The sequence below is a fragment of the Sphaerodactylus townsendi genome, linkage group LG02 (genome assembly GCF_021028975.2).
Source record: "Sphaerodactylus townsendi isolate TG3544 linkage group LG02, MPM_Stown_v2.3, whole genome shotgun sequence".
Taxonomy (NCBI): Eukaryota; Metazoa; Chordata; class Lepidosauria; order Squamata; family Sphaerodactylidae; genus Sphaerodactylus; species Sphaerodactylus townsendi.
The window spans coordinates 99062736-99082066 of NC_059426.1; the positions used below are offsets into that span (position 1 = coordinate 99062736).

Genomic DNA, 19331 nt, shown 5'->3' on the forward strand with positions numbered 1-19331 from the left:
TGTAACAGAGAGGTTGCAGCTGAGCTAGCTTGTGGCAGCAACCTTGTGGTTCAGTTTGCAGGTCACTGTTTCTGTTTCTAACCTTGCCTTGGACCCATTAAGAACTGCATCTGGACTATCTTTGGTTCCTGAGGGCCTGTCTATGACACTCAGGGAGTCCTTCCTCAAATCCAAAATAGACCTGGAAAGGGCCCTTGTTTCCTCCCCCTCCCTTGTTCCCCCCCCCCTAGAAAGCTGAGAGGGATCTACTGCTTAAAGCTGCAGATACTTCTTTTATCATTTTCAGGTTTTTAAAAACTTTTAAAATGTATATTTAAAAAAAATTTTTTTTTGCAAACCTGGGGATCTTTTTAGGTTTGCAGAAAGAGCTATCCTGTCCATTCAGAGCTTCAGACACTAGTTTTAAGGACCCAAATATTTGGCCAAATTCACTATTAGAATATAAGATACACCATTTGACTAATAACTTTTTTAAAAAAGGGTATGCAGTTTTAATCCTTCATATTACAGTTTATAGATCTCTAACTCTGTTACAGTGTTGTTGCTTTCTTAAAGCCTTTTCAAATAATATTTCATTGACTTTATTGAAACATATTGGAAAACAATAGCTTATTTTGACTGTAGATTGGATGAAATTGAAAACTTTGCAGGTGTTGGTGCAGCAGAGTTTTTTCCACTTCCTTCAAAAGCCTGCTGATAATTTGACTGGGAGTTCAGAGAACCTTCCAAACAAAATGACAATACAACTGAAAATTTTTACTTGTATTTTTCAAAAGTGCTTCATATAAGTCTTATTTAACCAGAGATATAAATAAACTGTTCTACTGATTTAAAAAAATCATTTTTTCTTGATTAGCTGTATCCTTTCTTAAACCTGAGATTTCAAAATGCTGGAAAGAATCTTTTTCTGCTTTGTGTGGGTGGGTGAGTGCGCACGTGCATGCGAACCTACTGGAGGTTTTTCACAATTGATTGTGTTATTACACCAAAAGAGAATCCTGCTGTTATCTTAAATCATTGTACCTTAACGCTTTACTGAGATTTGCTTCATTCACTCATAGATTACACACATTGGAAACAAAAAGAGCTTGATTCAACTGTCCACACACAGGGAAAATTCCCACTGGTCTGTGTTGGAGTTGTGCTTCAGGGGGGAAATGATGCATGACTAAACTCTAAATGAATTATTCACTCATCAGAAATAATATTAAAAGTACTCTATGGCAAAAAAAAATTGCTCCATGGATTTTGATGTCCTTTTTTGTAACTATGAATGTTTAATTTTATACAATGTGGTTAAAAGTTTAAATTGCCATTGCAGTTACATGACAATTTTTCACTTGTACCCAATGCCTTAAACCCATTAGTACTGTCATTGCTTCAACAATATCTCTTCTATTTTAATATGGCTCTGATTAACTATTTTGAAAGTAATTTGCTACTGCAGTGCTGTAATATGGTATTGAATAAATTATTAAAGCAGTTTTATCTACTGACCATTTAAGCAATAGCTATAAAGTATCTGCACTAAACAGGGAGATAAATGAATTTGACTGGTTCTGTTTTGTGACAAGGTTAGGAGAAGGACATATTAAGACAACTTGTTCATGAAACATACAACCAATAACAACAGAAAAATACTACAAATGGAAACCCACAAGGACTTCCTTTTGTAATCATTTCCTGCAATTTCCTCTTTCCCTTTCCTGAAAGTCTTCACAGACTCTCTCTCTCTTTTTTCTTTCTTCTCTCCTTATAGTTGCCAGCTCCAGGTTAGGAAATTCCTGGAGACTTGGGGGAGGAGCCTTGGGAGATGAGGTTTGGAGAGAGAAACAATCTCAGTAGAGTATAATGATCGAATCCACCCTCCAGTTTCTTCAGGGGAATCAATCTCTATCATTCTATTATCATACTGTTTCTTTGGCATCTGGGAGACCTTTAAGTTGGCATGTGGCAGACCTTTACAGTGCAATCCTGATCTGGGAAATAGCCAGGGATGGCACTGCTGCTGTGCCACTGCACCACTTCCAGAGGGCTTTCTGATAGCACAGGGGGGCAGAAGAAACAAAAAATCACCCTGCCAGCCTGAAGCCTTTTATGGGGGAAAACAGAGATATACCACCCAAAAGAATGGTGTAAGTCCATCTTCCCAGATGCTGACGTTTCTGGGGTCAAAACCTGGTGGGAACCAACTAACATCAGCTCTGTCTCCAGAAGTACTCCTGGAAACCCCCAGTTGTGACAGCAGACAAGTTAGGCCAACACAACGCTGGAAGCAGCAGTAGCAGGAAATGGGTCATCCGCCTCCCTGTTTGCCTTCTTTGCTGGTATAAGTACCACTTATGCCATCCAGGAGGGCAAATGCATCAGTGTGAGCCTGGGCCACCTCCTGTGGCTATTCTGCCCCCTCCCCCAATCTGGATTGGGCTGTTAGGTTTCAAATACCCCCTCCCCCAAGAAGTTAAAATATCATTGGTTAACTATTTGTGTAAGAAATTCTATTTTTGTTTGTTTATGACTATATACCCGTAGAGACGGCCACAAAAATCACCAGATTATGTATGTAAAAAAGCCTGATATTTGTAAATTTGTTTGAACAGCATTGTTTCAGATGTGTTCTTTTAGGGTACAGGATGAATCAAGCATGTTTAATTCCAACTGAAATTTGAAGTGGTGATTTCTTTTTTTGGAATTTAATATACAGAGCTTAGTCTATCATGTCCTGGATATCTGCTTTTTTACACTCTTTTAGAAACAGCTTTTTTGAAACACCAACTATCCTGCTTTGATTGTCAATATGTGAAATCTAGTGAAAGATAAATGCATTCACAAAACAAGGCTGTTGTGCAATTCAAAAGCAATTTCAAATACCTGTAATTATTAATTTTAAGAAGTTAATCAGATCACATCTATTAAATTTTGGCTCCTGATTGTGAAAGTTTACAAAGATGTTGCCAACAAGAAATTATGAAAAGTTCCTGTGAAATTTACTATAATAATTACTAAAATGCAATTTGCTAGTTTTTAAAATAAATAAATAAAATAACATGGAAACATTCATTCAGGATAGGCAAATAAACTCAGGTTGCATCACAAAAATAATGTCCACTGGTACTAAGAGTAGATATGAGATCAAAATTGCATTAACAGGAAAAGAAAGGCCTTTCCTCAGGAAGTTTACCTCAGGAAATTTACCTAAATACAGAAAAATGTTGGCTCATTCACCTCAGGGGAAATTGAGATATTCAGAGCCAAACTACATGTTACAGTTTTTTGCAAATCATATAAGAGTTCTCTGGACTCAGCTTACTTTCCCAGAAGTAAGCTTTCCCAGCTTACTTTCCCAGAAGAAGTATGAACAATTGTGTGGAATGTAATTTTTAAAAAAATAGATGCTCAATTCTGCTCAGACTTGTGACATGAGAAAAATGTGTGGGTCCTGACTTCTTTGCACCATTTTCACTAGCTGAAAAGTCCATAGTAGGGAGTAATATGCACAATTTTGTATGTGTCCTCCAAGCACATGCCTCTCCAAATATGATATGATTGCCAACCTTCACATGTGGCCAGGAAATCTCCTGGATTTACAATTTATCTTTGCCCAACAGTTAACAGTTTTCTTAGGGAAAAGGGCTGCTTTGGAGGATGGATTTATACTCATATTAGTTTCCTTCCAACCCCAAACCCTACCTTCCTCAAACTCTATTCTCAAATCTCCAGGATTTTCTCAGTACAGAGTTGGCAACTCTAGCTCCAAGTTATACAAATAGTTCATGGCTTGAAGACATTTCAGGTAGTAGAAACAGAATGGAGGAGAAGGCAGGAACTCCCTGTCTTCCCACGCTGCTGTTCCAAGCAAAATCAGACTTCTGCTGAATTTCATACAATGGCTTGGATAGAGCTGCATAAGCCAGTCCTGTGACCCCCAGTCCTGTGACCCCCAGCGAAGTCCCTCTCAGGTCTCTGGCAATTTCCTGGGTCCCCCCCCTAGACCTTTTTTAAAAGATTGGTATGACATTGGCCATCTTCCAGTCTTAAGGGATGGAGGCCGATTTTAGGGATATTGTTCTATAATGAAATGACCTTTGGTCTTGATATATGGTTGATTTTTTGTGAAAACCATTTTATATGATGTAATTTTGGGGTTGTGTCTCAAACCCCAAAATTAGTAGGATATGCACGAAAAAGTTACATCTAGATATGACAGCTATCAGATCATGCCATTTTATGTGGGTTCTTACATCCAATTCCCTATAGTTTTTTTTCAGCCATAGTTGTTCTTTGTGACCGTATTCCAAGAGAGTCACCATTTATTGGTTTTCTGTCAAAATGCTTTAATTCTGCAGTAGTTCTTCTTTAAAATCACACTACCCACTGTTTATTCCTTCCCTCTGGTTATATAATGTCAGTTGCTGAAGCATGCCACATCACAGTCATTTATCTGATGAGATGACTCAGATCCCAATTTATTTAGTGGGTGCTGAATATAATCAAGGTGGAACGTAATGGTAACTTTCTAAGGAACTGGTAAAATATAAATGTAAAAGTGGAAGCTGCCTCAGGAGGCCACAGGAAAAAAACATTATTTCACCTGTCTTGGGGGGGCGGGGGGGCAGCAGAACAAAGTTACTCAAAAGGACAACCTTTTCTTGCTAATCTATTTTTTTTTACTAATATTAATAAAATCTAACTCAAAGTGTTTAGTTTTTTTTACAGAAATATTATTTTACAAATACATTCAGTTGTGCTCCTAGAGGAGCAAGGAAAGAAAATACTTTGTACAACAATTGTAAGTGCATGTGGGAGGGTTCTCTGGGTTTTTGTTAATTATATGAAAATGAAAGGATTAGACAGAGTTTTATATTTTGATACTTGTATTTGTACATTTCAGATTGGCTTGACGAAGGACTGCCGAAATAAAAACCTAATCTAGAGGTTTTATAGCCATACTTGACCAGTGTATTTACCAGCGGAATTATTTTTGAACTTTTTGAAATTATCATTTGTGATAGAAAGATATTATTGAAATGATACTCAGTGAGTTGGTGTAATATTTGTGACAGTAGGCTAATAGTTGAGGCAGCAATGGTGTTCATCCAGCAGACCTCCCTCTCCCTCCTTCTCACTTCTATTGTTTCCTTCCCCTCCCTCTGTGATGAATGATCTGATGAGTTTATGTGGTATATCTTTGGCATTATTCGTCCATCAAAATCAACAGTGCCGTGTTTCAAGCAGAATGTTTATGGTTTTTGGATTTTATTGTTGGAAGCTGCCCTCAGCCCATAAGGGGAAAGGCAGCCTATAAATTGAATGGATTGATGTAATGTATGGTTGAACTGCTAGTGTGTCCTGTTTGCACAGTACTTGTGTAGTAGTTATCATAAGAAGAAATGCAAAGACATCTAAAAAGGAAGCCATGTATCTGCAGTGTTACCTGCCATCAGTTACCCAGGGAATACTGATTTGCTTAGAATCACACTGTTGATTTAATTCATGCACCTATATTCTTCTCAAGTGATGTTAAAGGGTATAAGGCTGGAGTGGAAGATTGAAAATAGTGCTTGAAAAGCTGAGGTGTGAGATGTCATTAATTAGTGTTCTAATTGATAAAATAAAAGATTCCTGCAAATCACTCCCTCCAACCTAGAGTTTTCCCCCAATACCAGGTAAATAAATGTGTAAGGTTGCTATATTTGCAGTCTCTGCATTCATGTCAAGTGGTTATTCTGCGATTATATATATTTTTGAGCAATCCAAAGACCGTGTTTTGATTGTTTGTTTTTGAAGTGATAGTTTTTAAAGTTGGCCTGAGTATTATATTACTTCAGTCCTTTTTCTCTAATCCAAGATTTTGGAGGAAGTTGAGAACAGGACCTTGACAGTAGGTTTATATGAGTGGGTAACCTGTATGACCCAGCCTAACCTTACTTCATCAGATCTGAACAGCTAAGCACGGCTGGTCTTGGTTAGTGGATGGGAGACCACCCTGGAATACCATGGAGACCACCATGGAGAACACCATGGAATACATTGTTAAAATTTTTGAATCCCACCACTAGTCATGTCCCAGGGCTTCCCTGCTGCCGCAAAGCCCTGAGTCTGGGTCCCGCCACTGTTGCATGCCCTTGTAGGGCTCCCAGGACCCAAGGAGTCAGCCAGACCACCCTCACTCCAGTGGCAGTCCATGCACACACCCTGTCCTGGTGAGTCTGGCAGGGCGCATGTGGCAGGCTCAGGGCCATGGAGGAGTCCAGGGAAGGGCCTCCTGCCCACCCCCAGACAGCTGTAATCCCAGGATGGGCTCACAATAGTCACTTCTCATCCAATGAGATATGTATGCCTGATGAATTTTATTATGGTGAAGATTGCAACATTCCTACTTGTAAGAACCATCATTATGTGTGAATTATAACTCTGGTACTTTACACTAACACTTCATTTATACTGCCCCTCGGGGATGGAGCGGTATAAAAAACTAACTAACTAACTAACTAACTAACTAACTAACTAACTAACTAACTAACTAACTAACTAACTAACTAACAATATAATATAATATAATATAATATAATATAATATAATATAATATAATATAATATAATATAATATAATATAATATAATATAATAATATAATATAATATAATATAATATAATATAATTTAGCATCACATGATTATGGTTTACTCATTCCTCTGCCTTATAGTTCTATAATGTATTGTTATACGCATTTTAAGATAAACAATGAAACATCAGAAAAACAGATGTACATCAGAAAAAACATTTAACAACAAAATTTTATTACTTATTACCTTCAGAGATGACTTAGTCCGAGATTCTGTTTTTTGTCTTGTAGGTGTACTTTGAATAAGCAGTGACTGATCTGTTCGAGAATCATAATTCCCATGTTCTGAATCATCTGTATATGTGTCTTTCTCTCTTCCTATGTGTCTCTTCTCTCTTCCTGAGAAGGAAAGCACAAAAAATCAGAAGGACTCATTTGATATTACTATGGAGATATTTTAGCACTGATTCAAAACAATTCCCTTAATTAACTGTCTTCATGTAGTTTGTCAATTATTCTTTCAGTCTCACTCTCAAACACTATTTTTAAACCAATTCTAATATATACCATAGGTCACAAATAATTTTTTAAAAATAATTTAAAGTGATTTAAAAAACCTGCTTTCTGTTACCAAAGCTATTCAAGTAGAAAGCTGGCATCCTTCAGCTGTTAAATTTGTTCAGGTGCTATAAATAAAGCAGGTAACAAAAATAAAAATAAAAAGGGAATGCCAGAAGGGCAACCAGGAGTCTTCTGGGCAAAATCTTAACATTTTCTTTTATATAACATCCATTTTGGATGCCTCAGTAAGCTGACCATTCTTCACACACACATGTACTCTCTCCTCTCAGTTGGAGATGGGATATTATTGAAAGGTATAGTCAGAATATGTGGTTGGATTCAGACTAAACTGGCAATTTCCATTGACTTCCTTTTCCAGCCTCAGGCCCATAACTTTCTTGAGGGTTTTCTATCCCCCTGGAGCAGCATTTCATGAAGATCAGCAGAATATAGTGGAAGGTGAAAGCAGGAAAGTTCCATTATGCAATTAGAAAATTAAGTCTGGATTCAACCCACCTGGGCTTTGGAATAAGCAAACTCAAGCAACCAAAATAATATGAAGGATAAAATTATGAGCTAAGTTTTAATATTCACACCATGCTAGTTACAAGAGGCCAAAAAATATGGATTTTTCTACTCTTACAGACTGGCTCACAATAAAAAATTCTTATCTTTCCACTGAAAACTCTGAATTTGCCATCATTCATTGTTGTTGGCTTGTTTGTTTCCTTTCACAACTAAAAGTGGCTTCCTTCTTACATTCCCATCCCATCACTTTCTGTTGGTTTGCCATTATGGGCATTCCTATTGGGAACAATGGGAGAGGTCTGAAGCCCCATTGGATATAATGGGAACCACAAATGCCAACTGGTGCGCATCGACTCCATTGAAATAGACTATATAGGGATGCCAGACTCTAGGTGGGACATCGGGATCTCCCAGAATTACAGCTTGTCACAGGACTACAGAGGACAGTTCCCCTGGAGAAAATGAATGCTTTGGAGGTGAACTCAATGGCATTGTATCCCACTGACATTCCTCTTTTCTGCTGGCTCCAATCCCAAATCTCCAATAGTTCCCCAATCTGAAGCTGGCAATCCTAATATTACTGCACATAAAGTAGCCATGTACAACACATAAAAGTAATGTGGAATAAATTACAAGAAAATACAAGAAATCTGTCCTAGCCCTCAGTGGTTAACAGCCTCTAGGGTAGAACCCTGGTCCGGGAACCCTGACAAAATGCTCAGGAATTAGAATGACTGCCATCAGAGTACAATGACAGCCCCTGGAGGCTGGAGGCTGTCTAGGATTTGTCATTCCAGTCCCAGAGTAGTTTATATTGTCCCAGAGACCATCATTCTTGTTCCTGAGGATCAATTCCAGTTCCAGAGCGTCATTCTACTCCTAGTGGTGTCATTCGAGACCTAGGGTATGTTTCTTTAAATCCTTTCCATGGTTTGATTGCAAATTTTGTGTGTTGTAATGTATCCCAATGGAGCTCTTGCAAGTCAATTGTCATTCATGGCTTCCATTGTATCCAGGTCCATTCCATTGTTCATTTGTTTTAGTATATCCAGTGAATGCCTCCTTGCATGTAAACAGAGAAACATGTGGAAACTGCACTAAAGTCCCACTGTGCACCCAAGAGCGTTGAGGCCAGGGACAGCAGACTCCTCTGCCCTACCTGCCCGCCCCCTCCCATGACTGGGCTTAAGGGCAGCAGCTGGCAGTCCCTTCTGCCCTCCCCTCCGGGCAGAGGCATAGCTAGGGAAAATGGAGCCTGGTGCAAAATCTGAGTTTTGTGGTGGGGCCCCCCATGGGCTGCTGCTGTAATGCTGGAATCCACCTGCAAACAGCATCACTTTCAATGGTGTTTAAACTAGGGAGCCCAGATTCTTCTTTTAAATCCACCTTAAAGGGAGAATCTGGGGTCCCCAGTTCTCCCTTTAAAAGGAGAATCTGGGAAAATTTGGGCGAGGCCTGCTGTCAGGGGTGCAATTGTTAAGCTAGCAGCACCAAACTTTCAGGGTATCTTTAGGAGACTCTCCTGATGATACCACCCATGTTTGGTGAAGTTTGGTTCAGGGGGTCCAAAGTTATGGACCCTCAAAAGTGTAGCCCCATCTTCTATTAGCTCCCATTGGAAACAATGGGGGATGGGGCACCCCCTTTGGGAATCCATAACTTTGGACCCCCTGAACCAAACCTCACCAAGCCTGGGTGGTATTATCAGGAGAGTCTCCTGAAAAATCCCTGAAATTTTGGTGCTGCTAGCCTAAAGACTGTGCCCCCTGTTGGCCACAAACTGGAAAAACACTAAAATACAAAAAACCACAATTGGGGGCGGAGCTTCAGAAATGGAGGGTTTGAACCCAGGAACCCCCCTCCTTACCTACGTCCTTGGCCATTCCCCTTGTTGCTTCTTCCACCTTCTGGATCATGAAATTGTCTGCAAGGCAAGTGAGAAATTTGTTGGACCTGATTGTCGTGGAAGAGTTTGACTCCCAACAAATATCAGGATAATTGAAATATCCCATTACTACTACTTCTTTCCTTTCTGAAAGTTTGGTCATCTGTTCCAAGAATGAATCATCCATCTCTTTGGACTGGCATGGGGGTCTATAATAAACCCCTACAATTTGATCAGTGTTGTTTCTCTCCCCCTTATTTTTTTACCCAAATGCTCTCAATCTGGCTTGCAGGATTTAAGTCAAGGACCTGCTCATAGCTGTAATAATCTTTTACTTATAATGCTTCTCCTCCTCCTTTCCTATTTGATCTGTTTGATCTGTTTCTCTGAAGTAGGTTATACCCTGCAATTATTATGTTCCAATCATTATTCCACCAGATTTCAGTGATCCCTATAATCCATTGGCTTCCATTGGCTTCCAGTCGAGTTCCGAATTGTCTTCAAGATGTGGGTGTTGACCTTTAAGGCCTTACACAACCTGGGACCCTCATACCTTCAGGACCACATTACCCCATACGTCACTGCTCGGCGTCTGCGTTCAGCAGAGGCCAATTTGCTGGTGGTTTCCGACCCCTCAATGTTGCGGTTGGCCTCCACGCGGGCCAGGGCCTTTACGGTTCTGGCCCCAGCCTGGTGGAACACTCTCCCTCCAGCTGTCTGGGCCCTGAGGAATCTCGGTGAGTTCCGCAGAGCCTGTAAGACCGAATTGTTCCACCGGGCCTTTGGAGAGACCAGCTGCTGAGTGAAGTGCCCCCTCTTGTTTGCTCCACCATATTAGGGGTCCCTTACCATCTATGGGACCTGCCGTTCCCTCCCTCTTGGGGAGGGCTTTAAAAATGGGTCTCGCTGGACACCTCTCATTGAATTAACCACTGTTTTTAAGGGAATTTTAAAGGGATTCAATGATCCCAATTTATAATTGTCGAAGCCTATATGATGTGTAAACTATTTACTGGTATTTAGTCTTTGCACCTTTTGTTTGCTTGTAATTATGATGGAATTTTATGTTGTACACCGCCCAGAGCCCCCTGGAGATAGGGCGGTATAGAAAACTAAATAATAAATTAAATAAATAAATAAAAATAAATAATATCATATTTGTTTTGTAGCGTTAAGAGTTTGTGTTCATAATGTTTATTTCCCATACTCTGTGCATTAGTGTAGAGACATCGAAGGCCATGGTACATTTCCTCTGGCTGCTTCTTTAAGGTGTTTTCCCTCCCACTGTTGGCTTCTTGACCTATTCACTCAGTTCTCTCTATAACCTTTGGACAATCATCACCATCACGTGATGAACTCCTATCTGTTTGAATAGTGTCTCCCTCTCACACATAACTCAGTTTAAAGCCCTTCTAATCAGGTTTGTGAGACTCCTGGCAAAGATGTTTCTACCTACAGGCATGAGGTGCAACCCATCCCCTGCCAGCAATCCTTCTTCATTAAACCACAGACCATGGTCCAAGGACCCAAATTGATTCTGGTGAAGCCAGTTGTTCACCTCCACTAATCTTCTTTCTCTCCATGGGTCCTTCATCCAGGAGTAGAGATGAAATTGACAACATGCACATCCAGATCCTTCAACTTCCTTCCCAGAGCCTCAAAATTCCTTCTGATGTCCCAAAAGCTTCATCTTGCTGTGCCATTTGTTCCCACACTGATCAAAAGGAAGGGTTAATGTCAGTGGACTTAACAAGTCTGGTCAGCTTCTCAGTGACATCACGGATTTTTGCCCCAGGGAGACAGCATACACAGCATCTTGTCAGGTCTGCAAATTGCTGCTTCTGTTCCCCTCAGAAGTGAGTTCCCAACCATGACTGCACGTCTCCTCTGAGGAGCCATTCTATGGGCTGAACATTCTATCGCTTGCACATTTTCTGAGGTCTGACTGTTACTCCAGTTCCTGTTCTTATCCTCACTGAGAAGAAAGAGAATTTCAAATTGATTTTGTAGCTTTAAGCTCAAAGAATGCTCCCTAGTCCCTCTACTTCTTTGTGTCACATTCCTCCAATTGTCCACCTCCAGGGTTTGACCTCTTAACTCTTCAGAAATATTGTTTCGATTGTACGTTGGCACTATGAATGTTTTGGTGTTTTACTTCAGTTTTATTTAGTTTTTTTCATTCATGGTCTATACTATAACCAGCTTTTGGTTTTGTTTCAGCAGAAAAAAGCGTTTTTGTTTCCAGTTATGTAATCTATTGATTTGTATATTGATCATCCAAAGATGTCCAGATATACAATAATCTGTTCAGTTGCCTGAAATATGTTTGCAATGAACAAATGATTGTCTTCACAGAATTCTATGAGTCACTCTCCTGTTTCACGTTGTCCTCCTAGCCCAAATCTTCCAACAACATTGGATTCAACTTTGTTGCTAACCTTTCCATTTCAAATGGAACTTCATACAGATTCCCCCTCTGTATGAAGGTTATTTTAGTGCTGACATGAGATGGAGCTTATGTCTTTATATTGTATATGTGTTTTGCTCCTGTTGTCTCTGAATCCTTGCTGTTCACCGCCCGGAGCCCTTCGGGGATCGGGCGGTATAAAAGCCGAATAAATAAATAAATAAATAAATAAATAAATAAAATAAAATTAGTCTTCCCTGTGCTATTTCCTCCAAACATTTTTTTTTGGGGGGGGGGGGATTGCACTATTAGTGAGTCTTTCAAAAATCCCAGGTTGCAGCTGCTCATGAGTGAACAGCCGGGCAGGAGGTGTTTTATTTGCCTTCATTTTCCTTTTTTAAAAATGTCATGGCTTACAGCTGCGTAGCTACCCAGGTGCACATGGTCATATCACGAGACATCAGCAAAACTGTGTGGGGTTCATTTGTGCATATTTGCATAGCTATGCATTGGTGGGGGTAAATAAAAAAATAGATGCACCTCCGTGAGAAGGCACGACAGCAACCCAGATTGTTTCTGTGGGCTCCAATCCATGGGTTCACATGGATGCATGTGAACGCAAAAACAGGAAAATGGATTACTTTATCCCGACTGCAACCTGTTATACTTTTGCTGTGCAGAAGGGGCCTCAGTGGCCTTGGACAAACCAGTCTCCCTCAGCCTAATCTAGAGTTGTCTGGAGGATAAAAAGGATGAGGGGAGAATGTTTTAGTCACCATTTGGAGAAAAGTACAGCATAACTATCCAAACAAACAAACAAACAAACAAATACAAGATATAATTTCTGCAACCATTGCAAGGTAGAATTAAAGCTACAGTGTGTCACCATGTCACAAATGACTCATGGTAACTCCATGAAGTTCCACCTCACATGGTTTTCATGGCAAGAGATGAGCAGAGGTGGCTTGTCATTCTCATGCTCTGCATAACATCCCCAGTCTTCCATACTGTTTTCCCATCCAAATACTGACTCTAATGAGCTTCCATATTCTGATGAGATCAGACTAGTCTGGGCTATTACAACTGCTACAAGGCTGCACTATTTGATGAATAATATAATCAATCAGCCATGAAGTCAAACACAGACTTCTAGCTATATTTGTGTTCTACTTGGAGCACAATATTCTTCCAATTTCTACTGCCTAAAATCAGGGAGCTATCAACCTTGTCAGGCAGGCTGTGCAGCAAGTAGTACCCTATCACTACAGTCCTAGTATAAATAAAGTGCTGTTTGTGCCCCATTCTTTGATGAGCTGAATAATTCAGATGCTCCCATGGAATGGATTTGTAGGTATATTTCCTCCAAACATCTGATTATTATAGCTATTTTCATCTATATCCATGAGGCGAGATTGTAATCCACATTCATTCAAAGCCCTTTATCGTTCTAAAAATAGCAGTCAATTTTATAATAGGTCTGAAGATTTACTGGCATTTTGCCATTTACATTAAAGGCTTCAGAGTCTGTTGCTTTCCTGCCTTCTTTCATACATAGTATATGATTTTCCTTTCATGTGCCCTTACTTGAAGCTACATGATTAAATATTTACATCAGTCACTTAATTCAGATCCATCTTCAATGTCCTCCTGGGATAGTTCATAGTAGATCACTGAAGAAATAAAACTCATTAATCATTTGTGTTATGTAAGCTCCATCAGCATTCTAGCACTGATTGCAGCTGTGTCATTCCTATTTTTTCATTCAGCAGTCCATCGTTAAGTGCTCCTTAAGAACAAAACTCACTTAATAGGTCTTCTGATAGTGGAACAGAACATATTGAGGACGAGAGGCTAATGCTTGAATAGAAAAGTTGCCTACGTAGCCTGTTTTGTTGAATTAGAGTTATATAAACTCTGTAGCTGCAGTTGTAACTATACATCTGGCAGGTTACTCATTCTGAGAGTCTAAGGGTTATTTGCAAATGTGTACTTCCTCTCTGTTCTTCTGTAAATATACTACTTGCTGCATCATGGCATTGTGTGATCCACATTGCTGCCTGCAGCAGCTGACATTAAAGAGTGGAGGTGAAGATACACAAATTGGAAATTTCCATACACAGTGGAAAATTTCTACTGATGGAAGGGAGTAGGTTTGAATGATTGCTTCCTCATGCCATTCCTGTGGGGCTATTCCTGTGCTATTCCTGTGGTTGCCTCCTCCTCATACTGTGCAAGTCATGGCATGTGAAAGTTCTGTGCAAGTCATGCCATGGTGAAAGTTCTCAAGCTTTAATTCTAGAGGGTGCTCTAACCGCTGTTGGTTGCATGCCCATGTTCCCTCCTAACAGAACAAGACCAATGGCCTTTCTCCCAGTTCCACTTGAGCTGCCACAAGAATCACCTTCGCAGAACTCACAGTGGGCAGGCAGGAGGGAATGTGTGTCTGCACAGAAGACCTGGATGAACATCAATTACAGGTAAGTGCACCCCTGTCTTCATCTTCAGTCTTCTGTGCAATCCATACATTGGGATTCAAGCAAGGTACACACATCATGGAGGTGGGATGAGTTCTAAACATTTTTTTTTAAAAAAATTGAACTCAACATACAACAACAGGTTAAACAAATACAGACTGTAGCACTGTTTTCCCAACCACAGTTGCTTTTCTTTCCTGCAGGTCCAGTGTTTAGTGTTTTCTAGCAGTAGGTGGCAAAGTTGGTGCAAACCATGTTGGAACCGAAGTCAGTGGGAGTCCCTTCTTCAGATCCAAGGCAGGGCAGTATGCCTTGGAGGCCTAGCCGTGTTTTGTTGGAACTGAAGGGTATGAACAGTCATGAATCACCTCTGTCAGCTCTGGATGACAGTTCTGTACAGGAGAATTTTGGAGATGGGAATCCAGAAGAACTGGGGATGTCCCTAGACAGCAAGGTGATAGACGAACCAGTACTGTCACCTTCTGAAGACATTCAGCTGTATACCAAACAAATGTTGAGAATGGCCATTGCTAATGTAAAACCTTCATATGGAAAGAACATCTTGCGTGGAGAGTATTCTTTTCCAGAGTGGTAGAAGGCTGCAGTGAATGCAAGAAGACTACTAGACCTTCTCCTCTTACCAGAGTAGCTCCGCTTTAAACTCTGCTGATAGCATTGATCCTTCAAGCAAGCCTCTGATTGACTCTGAGAAGATGAGGAATGATGGCTGAGTGACAAATGACTGCAATCTCCTGGGTAACACAAGATCCCCTAACAAGTGGAAGAGTTCTGCCTTTGATGGCAGGAATGGGTTGCATCTTGATTACATCCCAGTGTCAGACATCTTTGGTGCCAACACAACTGATGACAGTTGGTGAATCACATGGTCAGGTCTAAGAATCCCATGGTGTGACTCTTTGAGAAGAAGGCTCCTGGCATCTGGGGGAACCAGAACCCTGAATAACTCATCTGATAAAGAATTCAGATGCCTCAGAGGTGAGGGTGCACTAGTTGACAAATGGGCCTCTGAATGTGAAGAAGAGCTGTGGCCTTGGATGAGCGATTTCCAAGAGTCATCCTTGCTGATGAAAATGTGGGATACTGATGTCATTCCAATCTGACCTGCCCAGGGCTGAATCCTCGAGGGAAAGATGGTAATTTGCTCCAGTGTGAGGAAGATTTGGAACCATGAGGCCACCTTAATTTATTTTGGGCAGGGGCGCCATGGTCCCTTTCCATCAGCTGGGCAGTCTTCTTGACCTTAGAAGCAGGGGGCAAGGAAAAAGCCCTATCCCCAAGGCTCAAAGTGGAAAGCTGTGCAGTTAGCATTGATATGACTAAGGTTTTTTTGAAAACTTACCCCATGAGTAAATGCATGATCTGGGGCCAAGGACCACTTGTGCAAAATTGTCTTAAGCCTTGACGCCCTGACATGGTGAGCCTTTGGAGTTAGTTGGGCAAAGGCCTTGAACAAAACCAGGATATATCGTTCACCGAGGAATAACTGTCAAGATCTCTGTCCTTCTTTGCCATCTTCACCCCACTTTTCAAATAAAGAGGAACCCTTCTTTTTCCATTGTCAAAGTCAGAAAAAGAAGAATTGACTAGACCACTCACAAGAACACTAAAAAGGATGTCCTCTCATTGCAGCGGCAAAAAGAGAACTGAAAGGATTGATCCCTTTCCCTCCAACCATGTGACCATTTCATGGGTAGGAAGATGGCTGGGAGGGGGAGGGAACCCTCTATGGCTACAGGAATGCCTGAAAAAGCTTGCAATTCTTCCAAGCGGGACTGCACATAAGACTACATAAGATGATGAACTTTATTCCTTACCAATTCTATATAAATTGTACCTGATGCAATTTGGCTAATGTCACTCACCTCACATCAATTTATTATTGAGTATATTGGGAGCCCACAAGGGAAGGGAGTGGTCATTGATTGGGATAGCCATTTTTTTCCTTAAGGCAATAGCATGAGATACTGAACTCCAGAGTTAGTATCCTTCTCACTTATTTCTCTGTAGTAAGTCACTATCCTGAAGTTACCTACAATAGTGACAGCTAAGCAGGAAAATATTATCTAGCGGTGGAGTTCAGTATTCTTATGTCCTTGCATTGTCATAGAGGGATTTTATTTTCTGGTGTATTTTCGAGTCCCCTTGATAGGACCCATGTTAATTTGTAAACCCTGAAGCTGAGATCTCTTGTTCTGTAAACATCATCACAGCATAATGTATGGGAGAAGATTGTGCGTATGAAGAAAGGGAGGGGGATTATTCAAATAGATTGGGATTTGGCATAGATCTTCCAATACTAATTTCAGCCCATTCCTATTCCAATATAATTTTAAAAACTGTTACAGTATCCACAATTTTCAGAATTTTCTCTCGTCCCTCCAATACATTTTTAGCAGTAAAGTGTTAAGATCCCTTCTAAGTTTGTAGCACCTGAATGGAAGAATTAAGGAAGGGAGGAATTAAAATTAGGGGATATATGCCACAGGATACACATGTCCAACCATAATTTCTCTTCTCCCTCAAAATAGTCTAAACTTCTAGGGGTTCAAGCAGGCCTTCTCCACTTCTTCTGTTTTCCATCCCCCCCCCCCCCACCAACTAACACTTAAATGCCTTCAACATTCAATGGCTTCTGAGTATGCAGAAATCCTTATCTTGTTGGCAGTTGGCCCTTTGGTAACTAATAATTTTACTGTTTCACCTGTAGGTTGCCCAGTGTCAGACAGCAGTTTTTAGCAATTACTAGAGAATATATCTAAGCAAGAAAACTCACCCACAAATGGATCACTGTATTCTGTATTAGACAACTTGAGTAGATTGTTTTCCAGTACTTCCATTACTTTAGCTGGGGAAAAAAATTAAAATGTTCATGAAAGTCATTAACTTACATTACAAAAATCTTGTTTATTTTGTTAGCATTCTGATGACACCCAGCTGTATCTGCTGATGAGTGGCCAGTCAACTACCACCCCAGATATACTGGCCAGTTGCTTAGAAGCCAAGTTAGTATGGATGAAACAGAGCAGGCTGAAATTAAATCTGGCAAAGACAGCGATCCTATGGCTGGGCCAGGGAAGGTGGGGTTAGATACTAGCTTCTGACACCAGGATGCAACTGACACTGAAGAAGCCTGGGCATGATCATGGATGCTTTCCTTTCTATGGACGCTTAGATCACAGTTGTGGGCAGTCTGGCATTTTTTTCATCTATGCCAAGCTGAACAACTGGTACCCTACCTGTCTTGCCCTGACCTAGCCACAGAGATCCATGCAACGGTCACTTCTAGGCTAGAATTCTGTAACTTGCTTTGTACAGGGCTACAATTGAGACCGCTCTGGAAACTTCAGCTGGTGCAGAATGCAGTGGTCTGGGTCCTGAGTGGGATGCCAATGACAGCTCATATCCATCCTGTGCTCCATCAGCTGCACTAGCTGCAGGTGGAGTACTAAATCAAGTTAGGGTTCCAGTGCCCTAAATAGTCCAGGACCATCATACCTATGAGACTGCATCCTCAAATATACCCCCCCCCCAAAAGCCATTATACTTGGCAAATAACATCTTGGTGGTGATCCCTGGCCCGAAGACCCAGTTGTCCTAGACCAGAGCCAGAACCTTTTTAGCTCTGGCCCCGACCTGATGTTCCTTTTATAATATACTCATTTTTTTTGTTTAGAGATAGGTCTCCCGATCTCCCAAATCTCTTAACAGGTAAACAAGATGTTGTCTTCCTTTTATTTTTATTTTTATGAACAAGAGCAGCAAGAATGGGAAAGGAGCATAGCTACTTATATATTAAAGAGATTGAGAGATAGCTTAGTAATGATCCTTATCACTGATCTCTCATATAGGAAGATTTCATAGCTTTTCTTACCACTGCTATTTTACTTCTGGTTTGGCCTTTGTTAGTTGGCCAGTTACTCAGTCAGTTTCTCAATGTTTTTATCTTTTTCTCTTTCTCTGATTACAGAGCATACACACTGTAAAGAAACCATATGGAACTTGTTGCCATCCTAAGACTTCAATGCTGCCAGCCTAAGTGCCAGAATGTGCTACAAAAGTTTGCTCCAATGCAGGTGTTAATCTTTTTTTTAAAGAAGATGAGGGCCTCACCAAGCAAAATGAAGGAAAAGTTAAAAAAAAGATACTTTAGGGAATTTATTTATTTATACAACCCTACACATTTTGCATGAGCTTCATTAGGGGATATAGCTTCAAAGGTTATCTTTGATGGCAACATTCTATTTTAGTCCTAAACCAGACACGCATCAGACATCCAAACAACAGCCAAATATGTTTTCCCATTATACTGACTGCTATAAGTTTTCAAATTTAGATTAGTTAAGACAATGTTATTCTAGCAAGGCATGTACTTAGTTTGGGGGTGTATTAATTACTACCCAGCTTCATAACAGAAACTAATTGAGAAAGAGGCAAACACTCACCTCGTTCTGACACTACATCGATACCTGTCATCGATGCTCCTGCACTCACAGGTTGCTGAGGCTGAGGTTGTACTCGATTTGGTTGAAGAAATGAGGAATGCTTGCTGAGGCTGTGAGGGTGTGTTTGGCTTTGAGCAAGGCATGGCAAGGATCGTCTGGAAGGCTTTAAAGGGGGCTCTTTTACAGTTTCACTCTTGCTAGTATTCATACCTAGAACACAAAAAAAGATGAAAAGATATTAATTAAGGGGCTAAATATATCAGGCATCTTATGTCAGCTCTTCTCTTTCTTACTTCCCCAACTGTGAGTGAACTCTTCCCCCCACCCCCACCCCTTTTTAGATCCGTCTAACCACAGATTTCCAAGATGTCATGGTTAGGCAAATTATGGTTAATGATTTTACAATAATCAGGATTTCCTCCAATTTATAGTTCTCAAGTCTATTTCAAA

At 40.5% G+C, this 19331-nt stretch overlaps 1 protein-coding gene across 3 annotated transcripts in view; it reads right to left on the reverse strand.

Moving 5' to 3' along the window:
• Positions 1-19331, reverse strand: part of ANO3 (anoctamin 3) — a 163434-nt gene that overhangs the window by 86855 nt on the left and 57248 nt on the right. For all 3 annotated transcript variants that reach the window (XM_048486772.1, XM_048486771.1, XM_048486770.1), the window contains exons 2-5: positions 18882-19091; positions 17213-17284; positions 9520-9576; positions 6811-6962 (exon numbers count right to left, since the gene is read on the reverse strand). In XM_048486772.1, coding sequence (XP_048342729.1) covers positions 6811-6962; positions 9520-9576; positions 17213-17284; positions 18882-19091 — 491 coding nt within the window. The remainder of the gene's footprint in view (positions 1-6810; positions 6963-9519; positions 9577-17212; positions 17285-18881; positions 19092-19331) is intronic.